Genomic DNA, 19,088 nt, shown 5'->3' with positions numbered 1-19,088 from the left:
CATTATATATTTAAATATATATTGATATATCATATATACATATATTTTAGATCATATATACACACACACACACGCACGCACGCACGCACGCACGCACGCACGCACACACACACACACACACACACACACATTTCTTTCATTTAAAAAGATTTGCGTTGTACAATCAAACTATTTCTTTAATTCTAATACAAAGAACAAAAAATTTCAAATCAAAGAAATTTTTCTTTGGGCATATATATATATATATATATATATATATATATATATACCCAAAGAATAGTTTGGTTGTGCAACGCAAATCTTTTTTTAAATGAAAGAAATATATTTTTAAAACCAGAACAAAATTATTTTTTATATTTCTGTCAGTACTTTCTATAGATTAAAAAATGATTTGTTTAAATTAAACAAATAACTTATTTACGGGAAGGGTAGATAGCTCTGCAAGAACGTGTATACAATAAGGCGCTTTATTTCTATATAAACCTCTTGCTTATCTAGCATCGTATAGAAATAGTCGATACTTATTATGTGTCTAGGTTGTGTGCGAATTGTAGCATAGTGCGCAGTATAAATATAACAAATTTCAGTCGCAGCTTATCTCTTCCGTCACTTCTGTCTCGTTAATTCTCGTTGCCTCGTTTATCGCCGAAAGGCAGATTTAAAAAAGAAGAGGGAAACTTCTTAAACTGTTCCTTCACACGCCATCACCGCCGCTGTCGCCGGTTCCACCGTCACCGTCATCGATGCTAACACCGTCGTCACCGGTCGGCAATGACTTGCTGCTCTTATCCCGCTTGGCGTTGTGATAGAGGTAGGAGTGTACACGCAGACTGTTACTGTTCTTATATTTATTGCCACAAAGCTTACACGTGAGACTTTCAAGTGGACCGTGAATATAACGGACGTGAAGCTTAAGGTTTTCCTTGCGCGTGAACTGACGCAAGCACCACGGGCACGCATACATGCGTACTATCTTGCCATGCTCCATACGCAACGTCGGGCCCAGCTCGGAAACGACACGCAATGTTGTCTCCAATGGTAGGCTACTGCTGGGGATACCTTTAACGGTGCGCCGTCCCTTATTGCTGGAATTTGCCGTCTCATATGTGAAGTCACTTGGATAAGTCGTTACGTCACTCATGCCTATCGAGGAAGACGTAACAGAATATTAGAGATATATTCGATTCAGTAAAGCTATCAAGGGATTACAAGATAGTAGGAGAGATGTGTTAGATAGGACATATCGCTTATTTGCTACAGCAATGACAATTTAAAAAAAGAAACTTTTCCAGTGTGAATGTTTTAAATCGTTAAAATTTTGTAATATTATTTTTAAATGCAATTTTGATGTTGTGATTTAGTTTGCTGATTGTAGGAATAAAAATATCATTAACCGATTGTATTTAATTTTCATCAGTATTTTCTTTTCTTTACAAATAATTCAAAAATTATAGTTTTTGAGTGACGTCATTGTTGTAGCAAATAAACGGTATATTAATATAAGAAAAAAAGAGAAAACAAAGGTATCAGATGCAAAAAATTTGTATCTGTCAAATATAATTAAAAATGTAATTTCAGTAAAATAGAAGTAAAATTATAGGTTTTATTTATATATATATATGTGTGTATATTTTCTTTTTCAGCTAGAAAGAAATTTTCTAATTATTTCTTTAAAGAATTCGTTAATTTTTTATTTTTATAATTTTCAACCCTTAATTTGAAGTTTTTTCTAATTTTATTTAATACAGAGTCTGAGGCAACAAATCTTCTGCACCAATTTATTTATAAGCAGGATGCATGTAGCTGAGATGCGATTTCTCAAACATCAGAAAAAATTATGCATTAAAAAAGCTATCTATAACTTGTATATCTAAAGACTGGCAAGAAAAAAGAAGATGAATGATGCAATTTATATTTTTCCAGTAACAAAATTGCTTCATTCATTATACAATCAACTCAAACTATCAATAATCTCATAAGATCAGTCATACAATTAGCATAAAAACGCAGTTCTGCGATAAAAAAAAAAAAAAAAAAAAAGTAATAACGTTATAGCGTAAAAACCAATTCACAAATATTGGAATATAAAACTAATTATATATTATTTTTTGTTTTATAAGAAATCTTGTAAATTGGTTCTTTTTTCGAACATGCTGCTGATTAAGTTGAAAAAGGTGAATAACAAGCGAAATGCGGCACAGAGGTGTAAAACGTACCGAACGGCTGAGTTTGTGAATTCTGATTGTAGGTAACTAACTGCGTATCTGGCGCGAAATCTGTAAGATAACATCGCTTTCTCTAGATATTCATGGCCGATGAGATGAGATGTGCCTGGTGAACTTATGCGGAGTATAAATTTGAAGAACATCGCTTTTGCTCGGATTTGAAACACCCATTCGCGTGAACATGCAAATACGTGATATTGCGCTTGATCACAGAGAGACTAAATTGACTTTAACCCCCGGCGGTTTAACGTATAATCTGATTTATGCGTTTCAATGTGATAAATGATCATAAATATTCCGTGCTGAATCGTAACGCATTAGAAACTCGTGGAGAAACAATGTCGCTCATTGGAGAGGTGATAATGAAATGTTTACGCTATAGAAATACCGGGGGTTAATTAAACGGTACGTAAAAGTGCTCAGGAGCTTGCGTCGCAGTCAAACGTGTGATAATGAGTCTCAATAACAAAGTAACACATCTATCCGTGGCAACACTTGAGTGCGTCAAACCTTTGGGGCGCTGACACTGCTGGTACAGCAAATCTCTTTTCTCTTTGCCAAAGGGCGTTTCAGCTCCGGAGATGACGTTTCGACGACGTCATTCAATCTTAGCGTTGTCTTTAAAGTACACGAGATGCCGACAGAGGACGGCGGGGAGGGTCACTACCTTGTTTCGGCGCGTTCTCGGTGTCGCCGGCATAGAGCATTTTATCCGTCGCGTATCTGTATCCCGAATCCGCGTCCGTGTCCATTGTGTAGTCCAGTGGTTCGACCTTGGTCGACTGTGGTTGACTCACATCAGACGTGCAGTCCAATGGTTCCTCCACACTGCACGGCACGTCCGTGCTTCTGCTCCTCTCGCTAAACGCTGTCCGTGCGTCCGGGACATTGTAGTCGACTTCTGCACTACCTTGCCAGTGGCAAGAGTCAGTGCCAGTTGATGTTTGTCTGGTAAACGGTTGTTCTCTCGAGGTGTCCTCTGTCGAAGTACTCTGCCTTGTCGTCGACTGCTCCTTCACGATGTGTGTCAGTCTGCCGAACGTGGAAACGTTTTCGTCCGTACCACCGGGATCACATTTATCCCTCTCCACTTCGTAGAAACCACGATCTTCGAAGTCCTCATCATTTTTTCTGAGAGACTCCTTAAATCTCTGCAATCAACAGTAATAATCACTTCTATAAAAGCACTGCCCTTGATATATTTTATCAGAATTTATTAGTAGAGATTATTATTGCCTTGGAAAAGAGTAACATTTTTACAAATAGGCAATATCATGCCTCCTTACATTCTATGTGTTATATTATTCTGAATGTTTTCCTGCTGCACTCTGTAACATTACAAAGATAATTCCAGCCATTTAACGAACCTCATCCACTTCTGTGGTCAGTCCTTTTATTTGTAGAGCCTCTGCAACTTTTAGAAAGCTGGCAATGTCCTCCTGTTTGATGTTGACCTCTCCTTGATACATGAAATGCAGCATAGCTGATAGATCTCGATAGTTGACATCTTTCAGGATGACAATGGGATGTTTGCATGAGTTTCCCTGTGTATAATAAATAATTAGGTCAACAGAGTTTTAGTGAGCATTCACGATTATCACAGGCTATCAAAATGAAACCTTGAAAAGCTCTCTGAAATATGTGCTGCAAACTGATAGTATCAGCTTGTGAGCGCGTAGGATTTGACCTTCAGCAGCCAGAGTGACATCCACGAGATGTTCATCTGTCAGCAAAGTGTACAAGCCTGATGACAGGTTTGTTGGGAAGCTGTTCCATACCAAGGAGAATTGTTCGTCAGACATTGTTCCTACATAAAACACATTTCATATACTCAGTAGAAAAGCAAGAGAAATGCTCAAGTAAAACAAAAAGTCACAATGTCCAAAATACACATAAAAATTAATTATGATTGATTGACTTTTAATAATTATTTTGGAACTATTTTGACTTTATTTTGATGTCATGATGACTTTTTATTCTGCTTGGAGCTAGAGCCTAGAGGATACAGTGAGTGACTGCATCAAGCTACTTTTACAGCCACCTACAAGACGCACTGTCATTGCTAATAAACAAATTGTGTACATTACAGTTGTATCGTTTAAAAGTAGATAACGTTATCCTTAACGAATATTGATGTCCCGGTATCGCCGGATACAATAAACTCATTTCTTTACCTTCAATGATTCCGTGTTGACAAGCAGGAGTAAGTTAACCTTTAATAAGAATCTCTCCGTAACAAGGACGACGGCGACTGACAAACGTTCTCGACTGCGTTCTACAACGCTGTCAGATCACTTATATCGCAAGTACAACAGCTGAACTTCAAGAAAATACTCCACTACTTCGATCGTTCGAGCACCCTCCTCGTTTTCCCCGGATCTCGCGGTAGCTGTAAAATGCAAGACGCAGTCAAGACGGTAGTCTCGCGCGCGGAGGCCTGAGTCACTACGATATGCGCGAATTACAAAAGCAGTGCGCCATAAATCATGCGATCTCCGTTGCGCTCCGAGATGGCGACGCGCGCAATCTCGTGCAATGGCGCCGCAAGCAACAGTCAAGTGAAGATATACATACAATAATATGTGTGTATTTTATGATACACTACATACATAAACACACATACCTGTATACATACAGGGTGATTATTAATAACTGTTTCCACGTTTTACCATAGGAACATGATTTATCGACGGATACGTATTTCTGACATATTATTATATTAGAAATTACAAATGCGTGCTCCTATGGTAAAAAGTAAGAACAGTCATTAATAATCACCCTGTATATAAAATCCTATATAAATATTTCATACATATATAATGTGTGTGTAATTATTTTATATATATATATATATATATATATATATAATTGCATTAATATTTTTGTTGCATATTTTATATATATAAAGATGCATGAAATGAATAAGGTTCACTTAATTTATTTTATTTTTTAAAAACTATTAATTTTAAAAAATAAATGAAGTGGATGCCTTATTCATCTCCAGTATCTCATAATAATATTCATGTATAATACATGCTATTATATAATACAACAGGCTCAGCTTGGCATCAATGCAACTTTCTACAACTTTATAAAGATACAAATAATAATAAAATTAGTCTCTTATTACACAATAATCTTTCTATTAATAATCTTTCTTTATACCGAGTTGTATATATGTAACTCGGTATAGAGAATATATAACTCTACGCGCGCGCGCGTGTGTGTGTGTGTGTGTATTCATTCCTCTTCCAATTTTTAAATTCAGAATGCTCTAGATGATTAACCTTAGAGCCCGTTGCATTCGTTAGACCTCCATTTTCTTGGATCTTCTCCCATACAAAGAAATCTATTAGAGTTGGTCTTGAAGAATGATCTGTGAATCCCTAATATATTTCAGAAATCATTTTGTTCAATTCGTGGATATAGCTGGTGTCAGACCAGCAAAGTGCCATTATGGCTATTGGTGAGACGGAAACACTTCCAGAGGCCATAGCGCACCTCCCAGTCGACGAAGAATAGCTCTGGCTTGTTCCAAAGGACGTGGTGTAGCGCAAAGTTATATTGAGATTGAATAGGAGGATTCAGATGCGGCGCCCATTGCGCCCTTTCCGTTACGATTCTATTCACGTAGCTGTAGAACACTTTGGCTTTATGTATCCAGCAGATGAGGGACATAATAGAAATGATCGTGGCGTGCATGTGGCAGGCCGTCTCGACGCAATTCTCCTTTTGTTGCTGCAGAATAATCTCCTGCAGGTTCATCGCGAGGCAGACTAGAGCAGCGGCAGTGAAGCCACAGGGTACCTCGACGGCGATCACGCAAACCGTGCAGTACGTCGTCTCGAGATTCATCCGTGAATCCGAATGGTTTACTAGACTTTTAAGTAGGCTATCATGCAGCAACTCTCGGTGCAGCTTGAAGAACAGCCGATCTTCCTTCTTACATGGTGCGAGGTGCAGATCGAGACGCGTGTGCTCGAAAAAGATCCTAGGCGTGTCGAAGATCGCCCGATTGTCCTTGCGGTCTATCAAGTACTGTAGCACCCGATTGCCTAGAAGGCTGATCAGCCGACTGGACGAACTCACCATTCGCATCAGCAACGGAAAGATTGTCGGCGTGAGCGTTTGCTCGTAAAGACCCGTCTGGTGCAAATAAGCGGCGAACTCTAAGGTGCTGCCGAATTCCAAGACGAATTCGTCGGTCGTGCCGGTAGCTACCGTCCACAAGCACATGTGATGTACGACCACTAGCAGCTGCTCGTTCGATAAATGTTTTATGGTGTTTCTCAGGCAAACCTCTAGACCTTTCTTGAGGCTTGCCAGTGGTGGTGGCGATGGCGGCGTTAAGACAGTAGTAGAGAAACTGTCGGAGATCATCGTCAATCGTGAGATTATGCTGGCATGAAATAGCCCAAGCATCCGCTCTATTGTCGCCACTGTATCCTGCGTTGCTGGCCATACATACACGTCCAGAAGCTCATACAATATTCTAATGATGCCGCGAGCATCCTCGATGTCGATCTCCGGCAACGTCAACTTATTCCAGATCGCATGGATGATCAGTCCGACGCTAAGAGGGCTGATGTTTAGTAAAGTGTACATTACTTCGAAGCAGAAGGTCTCGAATTTCCAAAGTCGCTCGTGGTACACGGCTTCTACTATCGTCTCCACGACTTCTCGTGATCTCTCTGGCAGGTAACTTTTCAGCAGGGCATTATAGCAGTCTCGGGCCATTCTAAATTTTCGTCGACGCTTCCATTCGCAGAATCCATCCATGTGTAACACGTTCTCGTAGTGCAACAGGATCTTCAGTAAACACGTAACAAGTGCACGAGGATGGCGAGATTGTAATTGCTTTTTCGACGCATTTCTGATAATACTCGCTATTTTATCCAGGGTCTTGTCCCCTTGTACCGGGGAATACAAAACGGCGGTTGAAAAGGTATGAGAAATATTATCCATTCTCCTTGCAAGTTCTTCGTCGGTGATCATTTGTAGGATCGGTAAAAAAAAGTTGCTAGATTTTTAGAAGACGTGATGGAAGTTGGAGCTCCTAGAAAATGAAATACGAGATATTAAAAATGAAAATATATATGATGTACAAAGAACTAAAATTTATGAAAATAAAAAATGATAAAATCAAATATCTTATGCAAATTAAAAATTCAACTTTCAATTTTTCAGAGGATTATAACAAAAACATGAAATTGCAGCTTTATGTTGTGTTGAAAATTTCGTGCAGTGATATTGTTTCATACAATTACTTATCTACACTTTTATGTACTTAATATAAAGCAAATGAAAATGATAAATATCATATTACCTTTCTCCTCTTTTTGTTCGTATTAATCTAAGATAACATGATTAAAAAGATCTATAAGCAATAACATATTGTTTATATGCTATTTATAATACAGAAGTATAGTGTAACAATGTAACAGTATACGTCCATAGATAGAAAAAAAAACAATATTTTATTCTATATATATACAAGTTCTTCTATACATATATGCACATGATTATGAAAGATAAGTCCCAAATTCTTCAATTTTACACAATGGGCTTAAGAATTCGCGAGTCTAACTACATTTCTAACTTATAGTTAAATATATTAAATACATGATAAACTTTCGCATCTAAAACCACAAATCACCGCCGACATCCTCGTCCGGTTGCAATAGTTGTTGCTGTTGATTTTGTTGTGCTTCCTGCTTAATGTTTTCGGCGTCGTCGTCGCTTTCGGAAACGGCCAGATCATCCTGGATCTTATTCTCGCCTTTATCATCTCTGGCCGGTAAACCGGCCAACAGAAAATCTGAGGGATCGTAATTTGGATCGACGTCCATGCTCTCATCTGCGAGTAAGAAAGTCGGAGTTCACAAATTTTCAGCAAAATTATATGAGACAAATGCACTATCGATCAAACAATCAAATACAATTTAAAACTCCAACAAAATGTCCAACAAATGTCTTTGAAGAGTTCTCTCATATTTGTTACACACGATTAAAGATATTAATAGGTTTCTCTCGCATTATCTATATTTTTCTAAGATTTAGAGGTAAGGTTTATTCAAGAGAACAGATTATTGAGAAAAGTAAGAAAGAAAAGTCAATGGCTTAAAATTTTGCCCTTACCTTGTTGAAGCAGCTGCTGTTCGCCCATATAAAAACCAACGTTGCCTAACTGAACCATTGCCTCGGCAGCTTGTTGACTGTCATCATCCGCTAATACAACACCTTCCTCCCTAACTTCGCTCAACTCTAGCGCCTCCGTTTCGTTATGCTCTGAATGTTCATCTGTGCCGAACGGTACTTCATCGAATTCATCTTCGCTAGAGAATTGAAGATCTATCACAGAAAGAAAGACTGGTATAAACAAGTTCTGATAGTTGCAAAATAAAGTTAGAATTACACCAATTTACCTTCTTCGAGGACGTCCTTCTTTTTCGAGCTTCTATCTATGTCTGCTTCCATGTCCCCTTCTATATCGACAAAATCGGAATCATCCATATTTGATTTGCCAAATGGATTCTCCGGAGAACTGGTCTGGCTCTGAAAAAAGATCAATTGTAATGTAGAATAAAATGTGGAAAATTAAAGAAATCAAGTATATTGAGAAAATGGAGATTAAATAAATAATAAAACATGAATTATAATATATGTGCTACATATTAAACGCATAAAAATAAACATAATGCTTACGCCTCTGTATTCAGTTTCTGCGATAGTATAATTTTCCTCATCTGGGCAGAGCCACGAGGAATCTATGTCTGCCTGCTCCATCGCCCGCTTTTGTACGAGCAATATATTGTTTTCCAATTGCGTCAGATGTTCATCGTACTAAAACAAAATTTATCATTGTTTTCGACTGTTCTAGTAATCCTTAATTTCTACTTTCATTTTAACATTCTTAATGAATTTTCCTCTAAAAAAAAAATATTCGTACCTCGTCTAATGTTTCTTTACACACTTTAACCAGCATCTCTGCTTTATTTGTGAGCTGAGATTCTTTGCCATTATAAATCACACAATTCTCCAAGATTTGTTGGATGTCTCTAAGAAATTCGTGACGACTATGGTATTTGTGCGCTAAAAGTTTGAAAAATAGATAAATTAATAAGAAAATTAAAAGAATTTAAAACATAAATGATAAGAATATAATTCTATATCTTTTATATATCAATGCTCGAGTTTCTTACCAGAAACTTTTTTAGATATCGTTTCTAGATCCATCGGTCTCTTGACAATATTGTAATAATCTTTCACCATCTTTTTGTTTACAGGTTTCATGAATGGCCACATTTCTGTCAGAGATTTCAGCTTGTTATTGATAACGTTGTCCAAGATGAAGGTAAGGGCAACTTGATCGTTATCGTCCAAAAGAGGATTGATAGCTTTCTCCAGCCTCATCAAACGATCCTCTTTTTCGCCGAGCCTCTCGACACACGTATCCAACATTTTTTTAGCGACCATAGTCAACGAACTCTTCGGTCCATTATAGAGCGACGAGTTCTCCATGATCTGATTAACATCAGCCAGGAACTCCTCTCTGCTTTGATATTTTTTCAACCTCAAATTTTCACGTATGGTCTGCAGATCCATGGGTCGCTGTATGATCTTGTGATAATCGGGGACAATCTGATAATACACACACACATATGATAAGTCGACATTCGTAAAACAATATTATTCTCTTTTCAAGATATTTCCATTATACGTGTTAGTAAAATTAATTTATATATAAATTTATAATTACATAATCTATAACTGATATTTAGTTTATAACTGAATATTTCGATTCAATTTTTTATTTGGCATCAATTTTTTAGTTCATAATCTAACCTTATAAAGTTAAACTAACGCTTACTTTAGGATTAACCGGGAACATGAATGGTGACACATCTGGTAGATCCCTCAATTCATTTAGAATGCTCTCTAATATCGTCGACATTACGACAACTGGGTCAGTTCTACGCCTATTAACCGGCCTTTGATGGCGTTTCAAATAATCACAGTGATCGTCCGTGGGTGGTTTCCTGCGTTTCTTTGAATTCACTGCTTCCTTCGGCACTTTGAGCAACAGTGTACGCCTCTTCATCTCCTCGGCATGCTGAAATGAACTCAGATATAGGTTTTGATCACTCTTTATATTTCTTGGATCTGACAATCGAAATGATTACGAAATGAGCTTAACATTAAATTTTCAATTTTATATCAACTCACCTTGATCAGTTTCGACGATAGCTTCACTTTAGTGCCGTCGACATTAACTAGATCCTGATCGTCAGTATTCAGTTGCTTCTCAATTTCTTCCTCCTGTTCTTCGGTCATCGCGACGTTTACCGGTGCGGTGGCGATGCTGTTCTGATAAAGTGGACATGCCTTGTTGGTACGCATGTGGCCAACGTTGCCGCAAGCGCCGCATTTAAGTTTTAGATCTGGCTTGAGTTTAGGTTTTTTACGCTTGGGAGGCGATACCTCCGGTTTAGGATGTTTAGGCGCGGAAATAGAAGAAGTAGAGGATTGGAAATTACAGAATGGAAGGATACTAGTTGAGGAAGTGGTAGTCGGGGTATTAGTGTTGCTGCGATCAAATATGTTGTTACTAGAATTGTTGATACTGCTGCCATTCACTATGTTAGGAGGCCCGCCCAACATACGTTCCCTCTCCTGATTTCGCTTGATTCGTCGCAATTGTTCCTGAATTCTACGCTTCTCCCGCTTCATTTCTTCCTTCTGTGCCTCGTCCAATGTAGCGAACTGCTTGATAAACGACTCGTCTTTCGAGTTACGAATCTTGATGTACGTGTCGATCACGGCCGCTTTCCTCACCAACTCGACTCGCGTATACTCCTTGCCTTCCGAATTACGGAATGTGCGGTAGATCTTTAACACGCGACCCTGCTGCGCATTATAATTATTAACCGGACTGTCCTCCTCCTCATCTTTCTTTTTACTCTCCTTGCTCTTCTTGCTTTCCTGCTCTTGCGCCTCGCCCATCAGCATTTTTCGTAGCTCATGCCGCTGTTGCTCCTCTCGCTCCAGCGATAGCTGTGTGCTGGTCTTTTTATTCGACAACATATTTTCGATGTTCTTACCCATTTCCTCGATATCAGAGCTGTCTTCCTCTGAACTCTCGCCTTCGTCCGTGCTCAACACTTCATTCGACGATAATACGCGATTTTGTAAGTCGAAAATTCGCTGGCATTCCTCCTTGTAACGTTCCTGGTGCTCAGCGATAGAGAAACGATTGCCGCGTGAAAACTTTGTCATGCCCTCTTCACCGGCCTTGGCTTTCTCCGTTGATAGAGTTCGCACCACGTCAATTACCTCCCAACGTGATAATTTCTTGATCTCCTCCTCGGGTACGCCGAACTTTCGCAACAACGCTTTCGCATTGTTCAAGGACAATCTCCTCAAGTCTGCGTCTGTACCGGTCACAGTTCTTTTCGGTTGAGCTTCTTGCTCTTCCTACACGAGAGACAACATTTTACAATAATTTGTTCTAATCTGAATAATGACATTTGATAGATATCTATCAGAACGAACCTTGCTAATAGTCGGTTTATTCGGTACTCTGACATAAGAGAAGCCTTCGCCGCAACCAGTCGGGTCAGCCGGACCTGCCAATTGCAGTAAACACTTTCCTTTCATAGCTTGGATGTAAGCGCGCGTCGTATTCCACGGTGCCACCTTGACCTCGTCGTCCATCTTTAGCTGCATGTCCTCGTCGTCATCGTCTTGTGGAGTAAACAAAAACTTCTCACCATATCCGGCATCTTTTAGACGCTGCTCGGCCGCGATCATGCTGAAATAGGCGCAGCACTGTTCAGGTGACACCATAGCGCGAATCTCTTCTTCCGTTGGCAATCGAAAGTCCGGTTTTATCACCCACCAATTGGAGTCCATGCCTGTTCGATATAAATTAGTTCCTGAATGTTGAATTTGAAATGAAATGTATTAGCAATAACATGCCTTCTTATACAATTCCTATTTTGCTTTCTTCCTGTTTTTATTACAAAAAGAGGTAATGAATAATTTAATATCGCTTACGTACCAGTTCTCTTAAAGTCCGCACAGAGCTTCAATCTTTTTCTGATACTACTCTCGCTGTGAGATGGGAAGGCCTTCTTTATATCATCCATCTTAATTCGTCGAGGAGTATCGCGCGATTTCCAGAATAATCTGTATATGAACACCTGTAGAAAATCTCGTACAAAATTGTTCGCTCTCTTCGAGTTCGGTCCAGGCACTTCGTAAAGCGGGCATTCCTGTCCGGCAACAAACAAGGCGTCCACTTCTCTAATATAATATTGTTGTCTGTAAAGATTACAAAATTAATGAAAATAAATAAAAAAATATATGAGCAAAGGAAACATACAATTAATAAAAATAAAAGCATATATGTATAAGAGACAATATTAAAATAACAAGCGTAAAAACAAACATAACTTTGAACATAAACTTGACTATATAAAGCGACATACCTCGTTCTTATAACTAAGAAATCAGTTTCAGGAATTTTGTGCTCATAAATGGGAGCTCTATACATGTTATTCTCGACAGCCTGGATGCTCTGACCAGGTGTGAGAATTCCCAGGAAGGGACTGGTATGAGCATACGCCGTCTCTCCATATCTGTACGTCTGCGGTCCTTGATCCTTGCCGGCCCTTCTCTTGTAATAGTTTTTCACCTTAGAACACATGCCGACCTGATTCATAAGCGGCGGATGTTCTTCCGAGAACTCGACGAGCACCAATTCGCCGTCCCGTCCGGTCAAATCCTCAGGTGTTCTCATGAAGAACACATCACCTCCACCAGAAGCGATCCTCTCTTGCTCTCGTTGCTTAGATTTCTTCTTAATGTGCTTCAGCAGGGGCAGGACGCCATGCGGTCCTGGATGAGCCAACGGCCCATGGCTGAATCTTCGCAATGGGGGCCTATGAAAGTTTCGCAATCGCATTGGACCCATATGCGTTTGTACGAAAGGAACGCGTAGCTCTACCACTGGAGTGCTATGCTGTATCAAATTACCACCACCGACTTTCAGTCTCAATGTAGTTTCCGAGGATTTGGGCATATAATATGTGTCGTTTGATATGTTAAATGGATCTCGGTCGGGTGACTTCGGCGGAGGTGGAGGCGTGTCTTCCTCGAGGACATTGATAACGCCCGCTTTGCCCAGCAGCAGTTTGCTCTTCTTGACGTGCGGATGAGGAATTTTTACCTTGGGTTGCGGACCATTGTCCTTGTGAAGAAGAGCGGGATCAATGTCATCAGGTATGCCTAGAACTATGTTCTCGTCGTTCGGATCCAACGTAAGTATCTTCGGTTTTGGGATCTTTCTCATGCATTCGGGATCCCAGATGACTTCCTCCTCCCACAAACCGTAAACAAGTTCTTCGTTTTCTACTGGAAATATCGAATACCAGGTGTCGTCCTCTTCCCGCTGTGGCTGTTGATTTCCTTTACCCATGTTCATCTTATTCTTCTGAGACTGCATATGTAATGGAGTTGTAATTTGCGAAGTAGCTAACCTAACGTTAGGTGCTACGGTAACCGGGGCACCTTTTCCAGGTTGGCTAAAAGCTTGTGCGGTTCTATTGCCACTCGATGGCACCCAGCCGGCAGCGTTATTTTTACTGTTTAGCTTCTGCATCACCTATAAGATAGAAAATATATTATAAAATATATTTATTCCTTATTTCTGGCAAGCACGTGATAATAAGTTTTATTAATAAAATTGTACTTTATGCTTTATATCGTCTCCGTTCCAGACAACGTCATCTTCCCAGTGTGATTGAGACACCATCAAAAACGCATCATCAGCAAACTCCTCGTCTTTGATTTCTGGTTTTTCTTCTTCTTCCACCTTATTTCAGTGCAAAAAAAGATATGTTTAAATGTAATTATTCAGTTTTAAACTAGTGTTAAGTGCAATATAAACAAGCACGCACTTTTTCAACTATCTTAAAGCCATAATTGAATCCATCTCCAGTCTCTGGTACTTCCAGCATATCATACCACAGCTGCGCAGGTCCGAATCTCCAATCAGCTACTTTTGGCCCCATGTCACCGTTTTCTCCACTTTCGCCCATCTTACCAGTCTGCTCCTTGTCTTCTACTGGTCGTAGCAGCTTATGCTCATCATCTGAGCGACATGCCTCTGCACTCGGCTCAGGACCATATTGCATGAGCCAGCCCTAAAAAGAAAAAAAAAGAACAATAATCATTTTATATTCAATAGCATTATTCATTGACAATTTCAGATCAGAAAAAGATTTGTCACAAAGAGATTATACCTTAAATTTGATTTTCTTGTCATCCTGATCAGAGCCAGAATCAGAATCTTTGACATCATGATGTCTCTTCTTCTTACGCCGCTTTCTTACACCCCTCCATATCTGTGGTAGACTGCTTGCCTTACCAGGGCCAAACAGTCGTGAGAATCTGAGCACTTTGTTGGCACGGAAGTCCGGAAATAGTTCGGTAACGTTAATATTTGCATACTTGGATGGCAGCATGGAAGCGAGAGGAGTCTCCAATTTACGTTGACGCGCCGCCTCTGCTTCCTCCGCAGTCAATGTTTCTTTTTCCTCTGGTATCGGTGGTGGTGGCATTAATTGTTTATCTGATTTGCTGACAACCTCTTCGTCGTCAGCATCATAATCTGCATTTTCCTTGTCTAATTTTTTATCAATTCCATTACTCTTGGCTAAAAAAAAAACAATCAATATAATAATTAACTATAACTGTTAACATTATGTTAACACTACAATTATTTATTACTTAAAAATACATCTGTACAAAATTGTGATGTTTAGCTACTAACAAATGTCATCATTTATGTCGTCCGCCAATTCATTTATGTCCGAGAAATCTAGCGCAGTAGGTGATTTTGCCAGGTAATCTACATCCGTGTCATTGGCAGTAACATTTTGATCCTCCTTCTTATCACCCGTCTTGCTATTCTCTTTCTCCTCGATATTATTGTCACTGGACATCATTTCGTTGATGAACGAGCTAAGACCGAGGCGACCGAGCGAAGCTAGGTGTTGTTTAGCATCGGGATCCAAGACATCATCCTCTAGCTGACCATTGTCATCGATGTTGCCGAAGAGAAAACCAGTGATGTTGAGACCAGACGCCAGGTCCTTCTCGTTCTCCTCGTCGGAGTCCCCCATCTCTTCTTCGGTGAGATTTAACGGTCAGTTCGACTTCCGCAGCGTAGTGCTCGCATAAATGCCTGGCTGTTGAACGTGACAATTTTAGAAATCAATCGTTCTTTCAATCAATTGCATTCTTTTTTTTACTTGTTATTACAATTTGCGGAAAAGTCGAGCTTACCTCACTGTGAATGTTGTATTCGGCACCGGTGAGTCGCGCACGAAACCCGGTTTAACGTTCTGTTTACACAAATAACATCGCGACGACCAACCATCCGCGAAACAAACGGAAATGAACTAATAACCAAAAACTTCCTTTGGTAAATTTATCTGGAGTTTCGATTGTGCGAATACTAGATACGTAGAAGGAATCGAGTTTTCTTCCTCTGCCGCAGTCGCGACATCTGTAGAACGGATCAAAATTAAAACTGCGTTACAGAGACATCTAGAGACTTTTTTATCTTACTATTCTTGAAATTTAAAATATTTTATTATTTTAAATTAATAAGCCTATTTTGGCTATATGTTTCAAAATTTAATGCTAGCATTAAAAATCTACAGTAACCCAAGGACTTTGATTCTGTCCATGGGGAAATTTTTCATACTGAGAAGTCGTTATCTTTCTACATACTTACAGTTCATAATTAACGTAACGACCAATAAGCTCTAGTTGTTTCATTAATCATGAACTGCGAGTATGTAGAAAGTGGTGACTTCTTAGTTTGGAAAATTTCCCCATGGACAGAATCAAAGTCCTTGGGTGTACATTTAATGTAAATTATACATTTTTATCGCTGGTAATAAATTTGGTACTACACTGCAAGGTCCGTGGATTGGCGTTGGAGGGGAAGGAAGGTCGTTGCATCCACTTCAACGATGTGGAACGAAAATGGCGGCGGCCATACTTTTACTGCACACTCGCTCACTCACACAACTAATAGCTGTAGTACCTTACTATCTACGTACATACATAAAAGTGACTCCTGTCTCGAAAATGGCGGCTATGCAAAGCCTTGCTTACTCAATGCAAATCCACGGACCTTGCTACACTGTAGTCGTTATTTAAAAAATATTCATCCAAACTCGCCCAATCAAAGTTCAGGCTTTGAAATTTGAAGTAGCAACTTGGTTCGCATATATATTTTACATTTAAATATAATTTAATATTTAAAATTCTAGATTTTTGTCCTCTATATTCTTCATATATTTTTTGTAAAAACTTCGAGTTCATAAATAAATGTTTCTAGAGAAATTAATAAATTAAAATATCGTGAGATGCACGTTCAAGCTTCATCGGCATACAAGGCAAGTTTTTTAAATCGTTGATTGATTATGCACAAATGCAACTTTGCTTTGTAAAAAGTGCGTTTACGCAAGCGATTGATCAATCGATGAATTAAAAACTCGCCTACAATCGAAGGAATTTAAATTAAATGGTATTTTCACAAACACTTTAAATACATGTATTTTACATTCATGTAAAACTTACATTTAGTAAATATAATTAATGGATCGTGGATCTGGGATACACTTTACATTAGCGATACTTAGTTTCTGATAAAAATATATACTGCGTACTATGCGTTTTTGTTAAAGAAAAACTAATTATTCTATATCCAGTGTCTTCCCTCTAAGTATGCCATGTAGCATGCCCTTGCCCAAAATGATATGGCGTAGAGCCACTTATTAGAAGATGAAAGATTTTTTTTTTCTTTTAGAAAAGATAAACGTACAATTTATTCTCGCTCATGTACAAGTGGGCTATGCAGAAAATATAGATAATGACAATACGGGTACAAAATTCGGTTTTATGAAGCGCAGGCGAAAGCCAGAAGTTTTTGTGGACAGGCAATTTTACTCGTATCAATGGAAATGTTTGCTCTAATCTATACACCATTTTCCTGTACACTCTTTACAAATATCTGAAAGAAGATATATCTAAAGATGAGAATGCATTATTAATTGTTAAATTCATGTAAAAATCCATATACATGGAAAATCTCGACTTTTTAATAGATTTTGACAATGAGGGATGTTAATAGGTGTCCTCTTATATTTGTGTTTTGCTTCTCTCTCTCTCTCTCCCTTTCTCGGTAACGAAAGTTTGCATCGTTATATCAAACTGCGCGTGTACAATTGTACTCAAATATAAAACTTATAGTAAACGGCCGTTTCAAGGAACGGGGACTTCAACCAACAGCGTAATGTACGCATTTAAATGAATCAGAGAATATATTACTTTAAAGTGTAACAAACATATAGATAGAGAACAAGAGATCGAAAGAAATAAAACTAAGTTAGATTAAATTTAACTTGTACAATTGAATCTTAAACATTGTGTGATGTATTAAAGTCCCCGATCACAGAGAACGGAGCAAACAAAAAAATAAAAATAAATCATTTTATGTTAATGGTAAACACTGGTGGAACGGTAAATTTCAATTAGTCCATTTGAAAACGCAATGCATTGCGTCTCAACACGAAAAACCACCAGTCTGCTGTTGATACACCTCTATTGTATCACCCTCCTCCATTTCTAGTGTGGTAGGTGTGTCTAATTCATTTATGGGTTGTCCGTCAAACCTAAATCTTACTGCTGCTATTGCCAAACCCTGTGAAACAATATCAATAACAATATTGTTAGGAAGTTGTTTATATGCAACTCATAGATCAATTATTGTATAATAATAAAAAATGTAAGACTTTATAACAAATATCAAAACTGCCTCTAAGAAGCAGAAAATATTGTACCAGAAAATATTAATTTGATACATTCTGATACAATGGAATAAATATAGATCTTTTACAGTAAATTGCATATTTTAAAATTCATTTACTGTATATACTGTTTTGGAAAAATGGAGTTTTACAATGGTGATTTTACATAGATACAGAAAGATAATGTGGGTCTATGTAGGAGCGTTTGATTTGCACTCGTAAGGTCTTGGGTTTAATCCCAACATTTATCCTATATACAATTCCATTTTTTAATTCTAAAAGATTAGAAAAACTAAAGAGTTGGAAAACAAAGTATATATGTGCTAACTCTGTTGTGAGACACTCGACATGAGAAAAACAAAAAAACAGGATAGGGATATTAAGTAAACACTTACTACACGGTCGCAGTACGCATTCATCAGCTTGCGTAGGGGTGTGTGCTTCTTAATTTTAAACTGGACTACGGCGTTGTCCTGGCCCAGCACCTTCAGGTTTATGTGCTCTGACTCCGTCTTCGTCTCCTGCACAAACAAAGGACAATTGGCGTGAGTAGCGCGGGAGACGCCACGACGTAATCGTAAATAATCGGCGCCATAGAGGTTAGGTTATGGAAGAAGCGTTACCTTCGGCTCGTCCGACATGGTGCCGCGGCTCCGAAAGGTTGATTGCGTTCACTAAAAGTTGCTGGATGATCGCGTGATCACTGATAGGACTCTGTGTCGGTCCGTGCACCTAATTACGACGTAGACAATTCCCGGAAAGTAAACTCGCCGCGAAGTCCCGCTTCTTCCTTAAAACGGCGGCTCTGACGTCGCCATTTTGCACGAATGACGCATAATACGAAGACACGTCGCAACCTGCGAATTCTGAAATTAGATAACGCAACACGTTTGGTTTGTTAATTGTTACGTTGTTGTTTAAGTTCTCGATTGTGATTGGCTGATATGTCTACTAACTGCTACGTTTTCCACGTGCC

The 19,088-nt window shown here is 38.8% G+C and overlaps 4 protein-coding genes across 6 annotated transcripts; all 4 read right to left on the bottom strand.

The window, feature by feature from the left end:
• Window positions 1–450: 450 nt before the first annotated feature.
• LOC105203867 (modifier of mdg4) lies at window positions 451–4,756 on the bottom strand. Of its 2 annotated transcripts, XM_026132970.2 has the most exons (6): window positions 4,400–4,756; window positions 3,845–4,032; window positions 3,593–3,769; window positions 2,893–3,376; window positions 2,217–2,276; window positions 451–1,143 (listed from the first exon to the last, which is right to left on the bottom strand). In XM_026132970.2, the coding sequence occupies exons 2-6, from the start codon at window positions 4,025–4,027 to the stop codon at window positions 695–697; spliced, it is 1,353 nt and encodes a 450-aa protein (XP_025988755.2). In that variant the 5' UTR covers window positions 4,028–4,032; window positions 4,400–4,756; the 3' UTR covers window positions 451–694. The 2 variants fall into 2 exon arrangements, with proteins under 2 accessions (XP_025988755.2, XP_039314470.1); XM_039458536.1 differs by lacking the exon at window positions 2,217–2,276.
• Window positions 4,757–5,580: 824 nt separating this feature from the next.
• Window positions 5,581–7,536, bottom strand: LOC105204194 (protein EFR3 homolog B-like). The gene has a single exon (XM_011173253.3). The coding sequence runs from the start codon at window positions 7,218–7,220 to the stop codon at window positions 5,661–5,663; it is 1,560 nt and encodes a 519-aa protein (XP_011171555.1). The 5' UTR covers window positions 7,221–7,536; the 3' UTR covers window positions 5,581–5,660.
• A 147-nt stretch (window positions 7,537–7,683) lies between these two features.
• On the bottom strand, window positions 7,684–15,742 carry LOC105203851 (transcription initiation factor TFIID subunit 1). Of its 2 annotated transcripts, none has more exons than XM_039458423.1 (16): window positions 15,576–15,742; window positions 15,061–15,478; window positions 14,531–14,943; window positions 14,182–14,431; window positions 13,978–14,093; window positions 12,716–13,890; window positions 12,286–12,548; window positions 11,778–12,139; window positions 10,452–11,699; window positions 10,096–10,338; window positions 9,428–9,866; window positions 9,175–9,317; window positions 8,931–9,068; window positions 8,651–8,780; window positions 8,364–8,576; window positions 7,684–8,082 (listed from the first exon to the last, which is right to left on the bottom strand). In XM_039458423.1, exons 2-16 carry the CDS (start codon window positions 15,410–15,412, stop codon window positions 7,865–7,867), a joined length of 5,703 nt encoding a protein of 1,900 aa, XP_039314357.1. In that variant the 5' UTR covers window positions 15,413–15,478; window positions 15,576–15,742; the 3' UTR covers window positions 7,684–7,864. The 2 variants fall into 2 exon arrangements, with proteins under 2 accessions (XP_039314357.1, XP_011171085.2); XM_011172783.3 differs by having other exon boundaries at window positions 13,978–14,100; window positions 14,186–14,431.
• Window positions 15,743–16,841: 1,099 nt separating this feature from the next.
• LOC105203841 (small ubiquitin-related modifier 3-like) lies at window positions 16,842–18,977 on the bottom strand. The gene is made up of 3 exons (XM_011172765.3): window positions 18,736–18,977; window positions 18,508–18,633; window positions 16,842–18,006 (listed from the first exon to the last, which is right to left on the bottom strand). The coding sequence occupies exons 1-3, from the start codon at window positions 18,751–18,753 to the stop codon at window positions 17,869–17,871; spliced, it is 282 nt and encodes a 93-aa protein (XP_011171067.1). The 5' UTR covers window positions 18,754–18,977; the 3' UTR covers window positions 16,842–17,868.
• Between the last annotated feature and the right edge of the window lie 111 nt (window positions 18,978–19,088).

This window comes from Solenopsis invicta, chromosome 16, assembly GCF_016802725.1.
Source record: "Solenopsis invicta isolate M01_SB chromosome 16, UNIL_Sinv_3.0, whole genome shotgun sequence".
NCBI lineage: Eukaryota > Metazoa > Arthropoda > Insecta > Hymenoptera > Formicidae > Solenopsis > Solenopsis invicta.
This window is presented reverse-complemented; position numbering and strand designations above follow the sequence as displayed.